This window comes from Apteryx mantelli, chromosome 37 (assembly GCF_036417845.1).
Source record: "Apteryx mantelli isolate bAptMan1 chromosome 37, bAptMan1.hap1, whole genome shotgun sequence".
In the NCBI taxonomy this organism is placed as follows: Eukaryota; Metazoa; Chordata; class Aves; order Apterygiformes; family Apterygidae; genus Apteryx; species Apteryx mantelli.
This window is the reverse complement of record NC_090014.1, coordinates 80,092-93,956: the sequence shown is the minus strand read 5'-3', so window position 1 is coordinate 93,956 and position 13,865 is coordinate 80,092. Positions and strand designations below refer to the sequence as shown.

At 71.6% G+C, this 13,865-nt stretch overlaps 1 protein-coding gene across 1 annotated transcript; it reads right to left on the bottom strand.

The window, feature by feature from the left end:
- Positions 1 to 750: 750 nt before the first annotated feature.
- Positions 751 to 12,783, bottom strand: FRMD8 (FERM domain containing 8). Its single transcript, XM_067314762.1, is given in 12 exon segments — positions 751 to 757; positions 4,138 to 4,309; positions 5,241 to 5,388; positions 6,948 to 7,142; positions 7,782 to 7,850; positions 7,852 to 7,906; positions 8,523 to 8,714; positions 9,835 to 10,001; positions 10,600 to 10,658; positions 10,770 to 10,871; positions 11,641 to 11,808; positions 12,628 to 12,783. Coding segments are annotated over 12 exon segments (1,392 nt in total). The 5' UTR covers positions 12,686 to 12,783.
- Positions 12,784 to 13,865: the final 1,082 nt, after the last annotated feature.

Genomic DNA, 13,865 nt, shown 5'->3' with positions numbered 1-13,865 from the left:
CGGTAGAAAAAAGCCCCTTTCCCCCTGTTTTTTTTTACCTCAGAAAGCAGCGCTGAGCGTGTGCCCCCCTCCCCCAAGGTAGGCTGTGGCGTTTGTCCCAAATGCCACAAAATCCCCACCCACAGCGGCCAAAAAACCCTTCCCCCCCCTGCTTTTTACCTCAGAAAGCAGCGCTGAGAGTATGTCCCCCCCCCCTTTCTCTCAGGCTGTTTTTTATCCCAAATTTTTGTTTTCTATCCCAAATACTGCAAAAATCTCACCCTGGTTGTGCCCCATCAAGGGAAAAAGCGTTGTTTTTCCATAAATTTTCACCCCTAAGGGGCCTGGCCAGGGGGAAGGGCCCGGCCGGTGCCCTCCCCCCCCCAGACAGTGCAGAGGAAACGGGGAACAAACGGCGTTTCCTGGCTGTTTCCTTTCTGGGAAACCAAACAAAGCGACTTTGCCAAAATATTTACTGTTTTCCCCCAGTTTGTCCCTCACCTGGTGGGTTTCAGGGCCCCTGTTTTACATTTGTTGCCCGGCAGCACCGATAACATTTACAGATTCCTCTCAAAAGTGTTTACAAAGCACAAAACTTTCACTAACTTGCTTTTCCTCCTTAAAAACGCCCCGCAGGAATTGGGGTTTCTGCAGCGCGGTGCTGCAGCGGGCGCTGGGGGCGGGTGCGCGAATGCGGCAAAACCCTGCTCAAAAGCCGCCCCGATTCGCTGCGCCGCAGCAGGGCCCCGGAGCCGGGCAGCAGGGGAAGGGTTAAATACTGCGAAAAGCCACAAAAAGGGGTGTTTGTGCGGCTGCGGGTTTCCGTGTCCGTAGGGCCAACCGGGACGTGTGCCTCGCCGAAGCCTCACGCATGGATCCGTGCGACCCATGTGCCGTCACGCCTCGCATGCAGACCCGTGACCCACGGATCACACATGGACCCTCGCACATGGATCCATGACCCACGGATCACACACGGACCCTCGCACACGGATCTATGACCCACGGATCGCACACGGACCCTCGCACACGGATCTATGACCCACGGATCACACACGGACCATCATACACGGGCATTCACGCCTCACACATGGACCTGTGACCCACAGATCGCACATGGACCCTCGCATACGAATCCGTGACCCACGGATCGCACATGGACTCTCGTATGTGGACTCACACACCTCACACACGGACCCGTGACCCACAGATTGCACGTGGACCCTCGTACGTGGACTCACATGCCTCGCACACGGACCCTCACACACGGATCCGTGAGACCCCCCACAGACCTTCATGCCTTGCACGTGGACTTTCATGCTTTGCACATGCCTCACGCATGGATGCCTGTGACCCACAGCTTGCACATGGACCTGCACGCCTCGCACACGGACCCCTGTGACCCACAGGCCTCCGTGTCTCACTCACGGACCCGCATACATGGGCCCTCACGCCTCACACATGGACCCGTGACCCACGGATCGCACACGGACCCTCACACATGGACCTGCACGCTTCCGACACGGACCCCGTGCGCCCCACGGACCTTTGTGCCTCACACCCGGCCCCTCACCACTCGCACACGGGCCCTCACAACACACACGGGCCCTCACGCCTCGCACACGGGCCCTCACGCCTCGCACACGGACCTTCACGCCTCGCACACGGCCCTTCGCGGCTCCCAGAGCTGCGTGACTCGCCCCCGGCCCCACCCTGCACCACGCGTGTGGCCCGTCACGCCTCGCCCACGGACCCGTGTGACTCACGCACGGCTCCCCAGTCACACGCACACCCGTGTGCTCTGCACACCGGACCCCCCCTCCGCCTCCCCCCCCCCGGGGGCCCCTAACGAGTCGCCTTCGTTAGCTCAACCCTAAAATGGCCGCCGTCACGTGGGGCAGCCATTTGGCAGTGGCGCTGCTGTTCCCCCCCCCCCCCCCGGGCTCCCACTGCCTAACGAGCCCCTGAGTGCTAACGAGCCCCTAATTAGCCCCAACCCCCCCCAGCCCTGGGGCAGCCGGGACCGTGACGTGGCCGGGCTGGGACACAGCCGGGGCGTGACGGATCCGTGATGGGACCGGGACACGGATGTGGGGGGGCATGACAGGACCAGGACACGGATGGAGGCATGATGGAGCCGTGATGGGACCGGGACACGGATGGGGGGGCCATGACAGGACCAGGACACGGACGGAGGCATGACGGAGCTGTGATGGGACTGGGACACGGATGTGGGGGGGCATGACAGGACCAGGACACGGACGGAGGCATGACAGAGCTGTGATGGGACCGGGACATGGATGTGGGGGGGCATGACAGGACCAGGACACGGACGGAGGCATGACGGAGCCGTGATGGGGCTGGGACACGGATGGGGAAGGGGGGTGTGACAGGACCAGGACATGGATGGAGGCGTGACGGAGCCATGATGAGGCTGGGACACAGGCAGGGGCGTGACAGAGCCGTGACGGGACCATGACAGGGATGGGGGCGTGATGGAGGCATGACGGGGAGGGGACCGTGACACGGACAGAGGCGTGACAGAGCTGCGGTGGGGCTGGGACACGCATGGGGGCGTGATGGAGCTGTGATGGGACCAGGACACAGATGGAGCCGTGATGGGACCAGGACACGGATGGAGCCATGATGAGACCAGGACATGCATGGGGGCGTGACGGAGCCATGATGGGACCAGGACCATGACGGAGCCGTGCTGGGACTAGGGAACATGACAGATCCGTGACCAGGGCTGTAACAGGGAAGGGGGGAACATGATGGAGCCATGAGCGGGCTGGAGAATGTCCCATGACAGAGGTGTGATGGAGCCGCAAACACGGATGGGATCACGATGGGCGTGATGGAGCCGTGACAGACCATGAACGGGGTGGGATCACGATGGAGCCATGACAGAGGCGTGACCAGGGGCAGGACCATGTCACAGGCGTGACGGAGCCGTGACCAGGGGCAGGACCATGTCACAGGCGTGACGGAGCTGTGACCAGGGGCAGGACCATGTCACAGGTGTGACAGAGCCATGACCAGGGGCAGGATCATGTCACAGGCGTGACGGAGCTGTGACCAGGGGCAGGACCATGTCACAGGCGTGACAGAGCCATGACCAGGGGCAGGACCATGTCACAGGCGTGACGGAGCCATGACCAGGGGCAGGATCATGTCACAGGCGTGACAGAGCCGTGACCAGTGACAGGATCATGCCACAGGCGTGACGGAGCCGTGACCAGGGGCAGGATCATGTCACAGGCGTGACAGAGCTGTGACCAGGGGCAGGACCATGTCACAGGCGTGACAGAGCCGTGACCAGTGACAGGATCATGTCACAGGCGTGACAGAGCCGTGACCAGGGGCAGGACCATGTCACAGGCGTGACAGAGCTGTGACCAGGGGCAGGACCATGTCACAGGCATGACAGAGCTGTGACCAGGGGCAGGACCATGTCACAGGCGTGATGGAGCCGTGACCAGGGGCAGGACCATATCACAGGCATGATGGAGCCATGACCAGGGGCAGGATCATGTCACAGGCGTGACAGAGGCGTGACCAGGGGCAGGATCATGTCACAGGTGTGACGGAGCCAAGACCAGGGGCAAGATCATGTCACAGGTGTGACGGAGCCAAGACCAGGGGCAGGACCATGTCACAGGTGTGATGGAGCCATGACCAGGGGCAGGATCATGTTACGGGCAGGATCATGACACAGGCATGACAGAGCCATGACAGAGCCGTGACCAAGGGCAGGACCATGTCACAGGTGTGACAGAGACGTGACCAAGGGCAGGACCATGTCACAGGTGTGACAGAGACGTGACCAAGGGCAGGACCATGTCACAGGTGTGACAGAGACGTGACCAGGGGCAGGACCATGTCACAGGTGTGACAGAGACGTGACCAGGGCAGGACCATGTCACAGGCATGACGGAGGCGTGACCAGGGGCAGGACCATGTCAGAGGCGTGACGGACGCGTGACGCGCACGAGACCACGGCAGAGGCGTGACGGAGGCGTGATGCAAACACAGCCGCGACACACGTGCGGTGCCGGAGCCGTGTCCCTGCACACGCAGCGGCACCGGCCCCCCTTTATTAGCGCGGACGGTTCCGAGGGCGGCGGCGGGGGCGGGTGGGGGGGGGGGCCCGGACGCCTGGGCCCCCGGCGGGGGGGGCAGGGGGGGGGCTCAGCCCTGCTCCAGCGCGGCCCCCCCCCGGCACGGGGCTGTAGGTGCCCCCCGGCGCCGCCCCCCCCCCCGTGCGGCAGCTGGCGCCCGAAGAAGGAGGCCGCGCGCCGGGGGGGCTTCACCCGCCGCAGCTCCTGCCCTGGGGGGGGGGGGGGGGGGAAGGAGGGGGTCACCCGGACGCCTGGGCCCCCCGGACGCCTGGGCCCCACCTCCTGCACCCCAGGGTCCCCGGTCCACCTTCCCTACCCGGAGGCCTGGGCCCCCCCCTGGACTCCTGGGCCCCCCCTTCCCGGACGTCTGGGTCCCCTGGGATCTCCCTGGACTCCTGGGATCCACCCGGACTCCTGGGCCCCCCCCTCTCCGGACACCAGGAGTCTCCCCGGACTCCTGGGCCCCCCCTTCCCGGATGTCTGGATCCCCTGGGATCCCCCCGGACTCCTGGGCCCCCCCTTCCCAGACGTCTGGGTCCCCTGGAATCCCCCCGGATGCCTGCCCCCCCCCTTCCTGGATGCCTGGACCCCCTGATACCCCCCCCAGATTCCTGGCCCCCCCCCTTTCCGGACGCCTGGATCCCCCGGGATCCCCCCCGGACGCCTGGGCCCCCCCTTCCTGGACGCCTGGGTCCCCTGGGATCCCCCCGGATGCCTGCCCCCCCCCCCTTCCTGGATGCCTGGATCCCCTGATACCCCCCCCAGATTCCTGGGGCCCCCCCTTTCCGGACGCCTGGATCCCCTGGGATCCCCCCCGGACGCCTGGATCCCCTGGGATCCCCCCCCCGGACGCCTGGGCCGCCCCTTCCCGGACGCCTGGGTCCCCTGGGATGCCCCCGGACGCCTTGGCCCCCCCCTTCCTGGACGCCTGGATCCCCTGGGATCCCCCCCCGGACGCCTGGGCCCCCCCTTCCCAGACACCTGGGCCCCCCCTTCCCGGACGCCTGGCTCCCCTGGGATGCCCCCGGACGCCTGGGCACCCCCGGGATCCTCCCCGGACGCCTGGGCCCCCCCTTCCCGGACGCTTGGGTCCCCTGGGATCCCCCCCCGGACGCCTGGGCCCCCCCGCCCTCGGCGCACCGTCGTCGACGTAGTCGATGGTGTTGAGGCGCTGCAGCCGGGGGCGGGTGACGCTGTCCTGGCGCCGCAGTGGGGCCCGGGGGGGGCCGGGGCCGTCGCCCCCCCCCAGCGCGATGCAGCACTCGATGAGGGCGCTCATGAGCTCGGCCTGCGGCAGCCGGGGGCGCGGGGGGGTGACGGCGCCCCGAAACACCCCCAAACACCCCCCAGAACAGCCCCGGGGGTCGCAGACACCCCCAAAACAGCCCAAAACACCCCCCAGAACAGCCCCGGGGGTCGCAGACACCCCCAGGTGCCCCGAAACACCCCCCAGAACAGCCCAAAACACCCCAAAACACCCCCGAGGGGGTCACAGACACCCCCAAAACACCCCCAAACACCCCCCAGAACAGCCCCGGGGGTCGCAGACACCCCCAAAACACCCCCCAGAACAGCCCGGGGGTCGCAGACACCCCCAGGTGCCCCGAAACACCCCCCAGAACAGCCCAAAACAGCCCAAAACACCCCCGGGGGGGTCACAGACACCCCTGAAACACCCCCAAACACCCCCCACAACAGCCCAAAACACCCCCAAAAGACCCCCGGGGGGTGACAGACACCCCCAAAACACCCCCCAGAACAGCCCCGGGGGTCGCAGACACCCCTGAAACACCCCCAAACACCCCCCAGAACAGCCCCGGGGGTCGCAGACACCCCCCGGCGCCCCGAAACACCCCCCAGAACAGCCTTAAAACACCCTCAGAAGTCACAGACACCCCCCAGAACAGCCCCGGGGGTCGCAGACACCCCCCGGCGCCCCAAAACACCCCCCAGAACAGCCCTAGGGGTCGCAGACACCCCCAGGCATCCCAAAACACCTCCAGGGGGTCACAGACATCCCCAAAGCACCCCCAAACACCCCCCAGAACAGCCCCGGGGGTCACAGACACCCCCAGGTGCCCCGAAACACCCCCCAGAACAGCCCAAAACACCCCAAAACACCCCCGAGGGGGTCACAGACACCCCCAAAACACCCCCAAACACCCCCCAGAACAGCCCCGGGGGTCACAGACACCCCCCGGTGCCCCCAAACACCCCCTCCGGGGCACCCCCCCCCCCAAACTCCCTCTCAGCCTGTAGGGACTGATGGGGGGGGCCCTGCCCCACACAGGGGGAGCTGGGGGGTATTTGGGGGTCTCTGCCCCACACAGGAGTATCCAGGGGTACCCGGGGGGGGGTCCCTGCCCCACAGCGGGCTCCATGGGGGGGGGGTTCCTGCCCCACGGAGGGACCCTGGGGAAGGTCTCAGCCCCACAGAGGGTCCCCGACCCACATGGGGATCCTAGGAGGGTCCCCAGGGGTCCCAGCCCCACAGCGGATCCCTGCCCCATAGGGGATCCCAAAGGGTCCCAGCCCCACAGAGGATCCCTGGGGAAGGTCCCAGCCCCACGGCGGGTCCCCTGCCCCACAGAGGATCTCAGGCGAGTTCCAGAGGGTCCCAGCCCCACGGTGGGTCCCTGCCCCACAGGAGATCCCAACCCCACAGACGATCCCTGGGGAAGGTCCCAGCCCCATGGCGGGTCCCTGCCCCATAGGGGATCCCAGGAGGGTCCCAGCCCCACAGACGATCCCTGGGGAAGGTCCCAGCCCCATGGCGGGTCCCGGGCGAGTCCCGGGGGGTCCCGGCCCCACGGCGCGTCCCAGCCCCACGGCGCGGCCCCCGCTCACCTGCGGGGAGACGACGCGCAGCAGCCGGTTCACGGGGGCGCCCTCGCGCTCGCCGTCGAACTCGAGCCACAGCTGCGGCGGCCCCATGGCCTCCTCCGGCCCCACGGCGTCCGCCGGCCCCACGGCACCCGCCGGCCCCACGGCGCCCACCAGCTCCCAGCACAGCTCGGGGAAGGCCAGCGTCAGCAGCACGTGCTGGGGCGCCGCGCCGTCAGCCCCACGGCTGCCCCAGAGATGCCCCCCGGGGCCCCCCAACCGCCCCTTGCTGCCCCCCACCTTCCCCATGGCCTCCCCCTGCTGCCCCACGGTGCCCCCGACAGCCCCATGGATGTCCCCAGGGCCCCCCAACTGCCCCATAGCGTCCCTAACTGCCCCACAGGGGCCCCATGGGGTCCCCCAGTGCCCCCCAACTGCCCCATGGCATCTTACAACTGCCCCATAGCTGCCTCATACCATTTCCAACTGCCCCACAGATACTTCCAGGGCCCCCAAACTGCCCCATGGTTACCCCATGGCATCCCCAACTGCCCCACAGCAGCCCCACAGGGTCCCCCAGTGCCCCCCAACTGCCCCATGGCATCTTACAACTGCCCCATGGCTGCCTCGTGGTACCCCCAACTGCCCCATAGCATCCCCCAGGGCCCCACAACTGCCCCACATCCGCCTCATGGTGTCCCTAGCTGCCCCATAGTGTCACCTAACTGCTCCCTTGTGCCCCCCAAGTGCCCCCCCGCAGCCCCACGGTGTCCCCAGCTGCCCCCCCCATGGCCCCACGGCGCCCCCCCCCCCCAGCGTCCCCAACTGCCCCCTCGCACCCCCCGGGCCCGGCCCCACCTGCTCGCGGGGGTCGATGATGCTGACGCCCTCCAGCCCCACGGCGACGCTCACGGCCCGGCGGCCCCCCCCGGCTCAGCAGCCCCCCGGGCGGGCGGTCGATGGCCCCCGGGAAGAAGGCGCACCTGGGGGCGCCCGGACGCCTGGGTCCCGGACGCCTGGGCCCCCCCGGACGCCTGGGCCCCCCCCAGATGCTTGAGCTTGTCTAGGACGCCTGGGCCCTTCCCCAGACAACTGGGTCCCCCCCGGATGCCTGGATCTCCGGATCCCCCCTGGACGCCTGGGCCTCCCCGGATGCCTGGATCCCCCCCCGGATGTCTGGATCTCCGGATCCCCCCCCGGACACCTGGACCCCTCTTGGATGCCTGGGTCCCCCCTGGATCTCCAGATCCCCCCCCAGACGCCTGGGTCCCCCCCGGATGCCTGGGCCCCCCCTGGATGCCTGGATCTCCGGATCCCCCCCGGGATGCCTGAATCCCTCTTCCCTGATGCCTGGGTCCCCCCCGGACGCCTGGGTCCCACCTGGATGCCTGGGCCCCCGCTGGATCCCTGGATCTCTGGATTTCCCCCCCCGGACACCTGGGTCCCCCCTGGATCCCTCTTCCCCGATGCCAGGGTCGCCCCCAGACACCCCCTCCCTCTCCTCGGCGCAGCTCCCCGGACGCCTGGGCCCCCTCCAGCCCCCCGTCCGGACGCCTGGGCCCCCTCCAGCCCCCGCCCGGACGCCGGGGCCCCGCTCACCCGTAGTAGGGCAGCTGGTGGCAGCGCTGCAGGAAGGCGCGGTAGAGGCCGGAGGCGGCGGCGGCGGCGCCCGGCCCGGCCCGGAAAGCCCGGAGCAGCCCCAGCTCCGGCGCCCGGCGGCCGCCCCGGCGCAGGGCCCCCAGCAGCCCCCGGGCGCCCCGCGGCCCCGGCACCTCCCGGCCCAGCAGCGGCCTGCGGGGGGGACGGGGGGGGGGGCGACGCCTCAGCGCCGGGGCCCCGCGGGGGGCGAGGGGGGCGCCCGGACGCCTGGGCCCCATGGGGAGGGGAGAGGAGAACCCGGACGCCTGGGTCCCTGTGGGATGTGGGGGCACCCGGACGCCTGGGCCCCCCGGGGGATGCGGGAGGAGCAGGGACACCCGGACACCTGGGCCCCCAGGGGATGCGGGAAGAGCGGGGACACCCGGACGCCTGGGCCCCCGGGGGATGCGGGAAGAGCAGGGACACCCGGACGCCTGGGCCCCTGGGGGATGCGGGAGGAGCGGGGACACCCGGACGCCTGGGCCCCCGGGGGATGCGGGAGGAGCAGGGACACCCGGACGCCTGGGCCCCCGGGGGATGCGGGAGGAGCGGGGACACCCGGACGCCTGGGCCCCCGGGGGATGCGGGAGGAGCGGGGACACCCGGACGCCTGGGCCCCCGGGGGGACGCGGGAAGAGCGGGGACACCCGGACGCCTGAGCCCCCGGGGGATGCGGGAGGAGCGGGGACACCCGGACGCCTGGGACCCTGGGGGGATGCGGGAGGAGCAGGGACACCCGGACGCCTGGGCCCCCAGGGAATGCGGGAAGAACGGGGACACCCGGATGCCTGGGCCCCCGGGGGATGCGGGAGGAGCGGGGACACCCGGATGCCTGGGCCCTGGGCGGATGCGGGAGGAGCGGGGACACCCGGACGCCTGGGCCCTGGGCGGATGTGGGAAGAGCGGGAACACCTGGACGCCTGGGCCCCCGGGGGACGCGGGAAGAGCGGGAACACCCGGACACCTGGGTCCCATGGGAAGAGAAGGGGAACGCCCGGACACCTGGGTCCCTGGGTGACACAGGGCGAGTGGGGACACCCGGACTCCTGGGTCCCTCTCAAACAGGCAGCGTCCCGGCGGGAGACGAGCCGCCCGGACGCCTGGGCCCCAGCGGGGGTGGGGAACAGGGCGCCCGGACGCCTGGGCCCTCCGCCAGGCGGGGGGATGGGAAGGCGCAGGGAACAAGGGCGCTTTGTCGGGGGCGGGGGTGTGGGGGGGGGGGGCGCGGGGGCCGGACGCCGGGGCCCCCCGGACGCCGGGGCCCCGCGCTCACCGCAGGGCGCTGGCCGTGTGCCGGCGCTCGTCGAAGGGGCCCAGGCGCAGGCGGCACACGAGGGCGCCCAGCTCCTCGCAGTCCTCGGGGTCGCAGGGGTAGCGGCCGCCCAGCAGGTTCCCGCGCGCCTCCTCGTACAGCAGCCGCAGCAGCTCCTCGTCCTCCAGCTGCCGCGGGGCCCAGGCGTCCGGGACCGCGCGGGGGCCCAGGCGTCCGGGGAACGCCCCCCCCCAGCTCCCCTCATCCAGCCCCCACCCGCGGGGCCCAGGCGTCCGGGGAACGCCCCCCCCCAGCTCCCCTCACCCAGACCCCACCCACGGGGCCCAGGCGTCCGGGGAAACCCCCCTCCCAGCTCCCCTCATCCAGCTCCCCTCACCCAGCCCCCACCCACGGGGACCCAGGTGTCCGGGACCATGCAGGGGCCCAGGCGTCCGGGGAACCCCCCCCCTCAGCTCCCCTCACCCAGCTCCCCTCACCCAGCCCCCACCCACGGGGACCCAGGTGTCCGGGACCATGCAGGGGCCCAGGCGTCCGGGGAACCCCCCCCCAGCTCCCCTCACCCAGCTCCCCTCACCCAGCCCCCACCCGCGGGGCCCAGGCGTCCGGGGCAGCTCCCCACTCCCTTCACCCAGCTCCCACCTTCAGGGGCCCAGGTGTCCGGGCCCCTCATCAGCTCCCCTCACCCAGCCCCCACCCATGGGGACCCAGGTGTCCGGGGCAGGGGGGGGGCCCAGGGGGGGGCCCAGGCGTCCGGGCCCCTCTCACCTGCAGCTCCTTCTTCTTCGAGAAGAACACGTTCCTGCGCAGCTGCAGACACGGCTCATCTGGGGGGGGGGAGACGGCGTCAGGCGGGGACCCAGGCGTCCGGGGGGCCCCGGCATCCGGCCCCCCCCACAGGGACCCAGGCGTCCGGGGGGCCCCGGCGTCCGGCTCACCGTGGGCGATGGCGCCGTCGGAGGCGTCGCTGAAGCGCAGCAGCAGCTCCGGCCACTGGCGGCAGAGGCGGAAGGGCTGGTGCTTGGGCTTGAGCTGCACCTCTGCGGGGCGCCGTCAGCGGGGGCCCAGGCGTCCGGGCCCTGACCTCCGACCCCCATGAAGGGCCCAGGCATCCGGGCCCCAACCCCAAACCCCATGAAGGGCCCAGGCGTCCGGGCCCCGACCCCAAACCCCCGCCAAGGACCCAGGCGTCCGGGCCCTGACCTCCGACCCCCATGAAGGGCCCAGGCGTCCGGGCCCTGACCTCCGACCCCCATGAAGGGCCCAGGCGTCCGGGCCCCCACCCCCGCCAAGGACCCAGGCGTCCAGGCCCCGACCCCAACCCCCATGAAGGGCCCAGGCGTCCGGGCCCCGACCCCAAACCCCCGCCAAGGACCCAGGCGTCCAGGCCTGACCCCAACCCCCCACGAAGGACCCAGGCGTCCGGGCCCCAACCTCCGACCCCCATGAAGGGCCCAGGCGTCCGGGTCCCGACCCCAAACCCCCACGAAGGGCCCAGGCGTCCGGGTCCCGACCCCAAACCCCCCACAAAGGGCCCAGGCGTCCGGGCCTGACCCCAAACCCCCACGAAGGGCCCAGGCGTCCGGGTCCCGACCCCAACCCCCCACGAAGGGCCCAGGCGTCCGGGTCCCGACCCCAAACCCCCCACGAAGGGCCCAGGCGTCCGGGCCCTGACCCCCACCGAGGACCCAGGCGTCCGGGCGTCCCGAAGCGGTGCGGGATGGTTGTCCGGCCTCCGGGGTGGCGGATGCCCGGCCGCCTGGGCCCCCCCGGCCACCTGGGCCCCCCCCCGCGGCCCCCCCCGCTCACCGAGGAGGGGCGAGGCGAGCCAGAGCGCCAGGGCCTCGGCGGCGGCGTCGGGCAGGCGCAGGGCCGCGCGCAGGCGTCGCTGCAGCTCGGCGGCCGTGGCTCCCGCCGGGTGCTCCAGCGCCAGCGGCACCGCCGCGCCGTCCGCCAGGAACACCAGCACGTCCGGGCCTGGGCGGCGAGCGCGCTCAGGGGCCCCGGCGTCCGGGCGGGGGGGGCTCAGGGGCCCCGGCGTCCGGGCGGGGGGGCCCCGCTTCACCCCACCCCCCTGTCTGGGGGCCCAGGAGTCCGGGGGGCCCCGCTTCACCCCACCCCCCTGCTCGGGGACCCAGGCGTCCGGGGCAGGGGGGACTCAGGGGCCCAGGAGTCCGGGGCGGGGGGGGGGCTCAGGGGCCCAGGCGTCAGGGGCAGGGGAGGGCTCAGGGGCCCAGGAGCCCGGGGCGGGGGGGGGGCTCAGGGGCCCAGGCGTCCGGGGGGCCCCGCTTCACCCCACCCCCCTGTCTGGGGGCCCAGGCGTTCGGGGCGGGGGGGGCCCAGGTGTCCAGGTCAAGGGGGCCCAGGCGTCCGGGGCGGGGGGGGGCTCAGGGGCCCAGGAGTCCGGGGTGGGGGGGGGCTCAGGGGCCCAGGAGTCCGGGGGGGGGGGGGGCTCAGGGGCCCAGGAGTCCGGGGTGGGGGGGGGGCTCAGGGGCCCAGGCGTCCGGGACAGAGGGGCCCCGCTCTGCCCCCCTCCCGCCATGAGGGCCCAGGTGTCCAAGTGCCTCCCGGGGACCCAGGGGTCCGAGCCCCCCCCCCAGCACACCCCCTCCCCCCTCCGGGGGCCCAGGCGTCCCGGCAGCCGCACCCCCACCCCCACCGGGGGGCCCAGGCGTCCGGGCGCATCCTCTCCCTCCTCCCCTCCCCCCAAAACGGTCCCAGGTGTCCGGGTGCCCCTTCCCTTCCCTTCCCTTCCCCTCCCCCCCCCGGGGGGGCCCAGGCGTCCCGGCCTCTCACCGGCCCCGCTCCCGCGCCGGGCGCCGCCGGGGGGCGCGGGCGGCCCCTCCCCCTCCATGCGCGGGGCCGGGGTCACGCTCGGGTCACGGCGGGGTCGGGGCGGGGTCAAGCCGCGCGCGCGCGCGCGCGCGTTAGCGCCAGCTCCGCTCGCCGCCGCCGCCGCCGCGCCGCCGCGCCGGAAGCGCCGCCGCGGAGGGGAGGGCGGGGCCCAGACTGACCACGCCCTCCATCTCTCATGGCCACGCCTCCCTCCCCGCGGCGAGACGTCACATCGCCCCGCCCTCACGGAGTCACGTGGTGGGGGGCGCGCCGGCGGCGCTGCTGCCCCCTGGCGGTGGGGCGGGCCGGACGCCTGCGCCCCCCCGCCGCCCCCCCCCGGTCGGCGCAGGAAGAGGCGGAGGCGCGCTACGAAGTTAGAGTCGTGTTTCCTCTGTGCGCGATGGACGGGGGGGTCCCGGGGGGGCCCCGGAGTCCCCGGGGGGGGTCCCGGAGCGCGCGAGCGCGATGTTCGGGGGGGTCCCGGAGTCCGAGGAGGGAGGAGGGGGGGGCCCAGGAGTCCCGGGGCGCGAAACGGTGGGGGGGTGCGGGGGGGGTGTCCCCGGAGTCCCGGGGGGCGGCGGAGGGGGGGGTCCCCCTGGCGGGGGGGGGCGGGGAGGACCCTCGTTTCCAGTTTTTATTTTAAATTAAAAAAAAAAAACGTAGGGAATGGGGAAAAATCAGTTAAAAAAGGAAAAAAAGAATAAAAACCGTGCCTCCCCCGCACCCCAATTGGGACAGATTAAGCCCCATTTTGGGGGGGGTCCCAGCACCCCAGGCGGAGGGGGCACTTGCACCCCGTTTCGGGGGGACCCCGCACCCCCTTTTTGGGGGGGGCCCCTGCACCCCGTTTTGGGGGGCCCCCGCAGCCCGGCCCGGCATTCGGAGGGAGTGTGTGTGGGGGGGGCCCCACGGTGGCAGTTTTGGGGGGGAGACACCCCGCTTCGCTTTGGGGGGACCCCAACGGTCTCAGGGCGTCGGGTCCGGGGGGGCCCCACGGTGGCAGTTTGGGGAAGGGGGGGGGACACCCCGCATCGTTGGGCGTCGTTTTGGGAAGGGGGGACTCCGCGTCAGGCGCCATTTTGTGGAGGGACCCCCCCCACCTCGGGCACCATTTTGTGGGGGGACCCCGCGTCGTCGGGCGCCATTTTGTGGAGGGACCCCCACCTCGGGCGCCATTTTGTGAGGGCAAGACCCCCCCC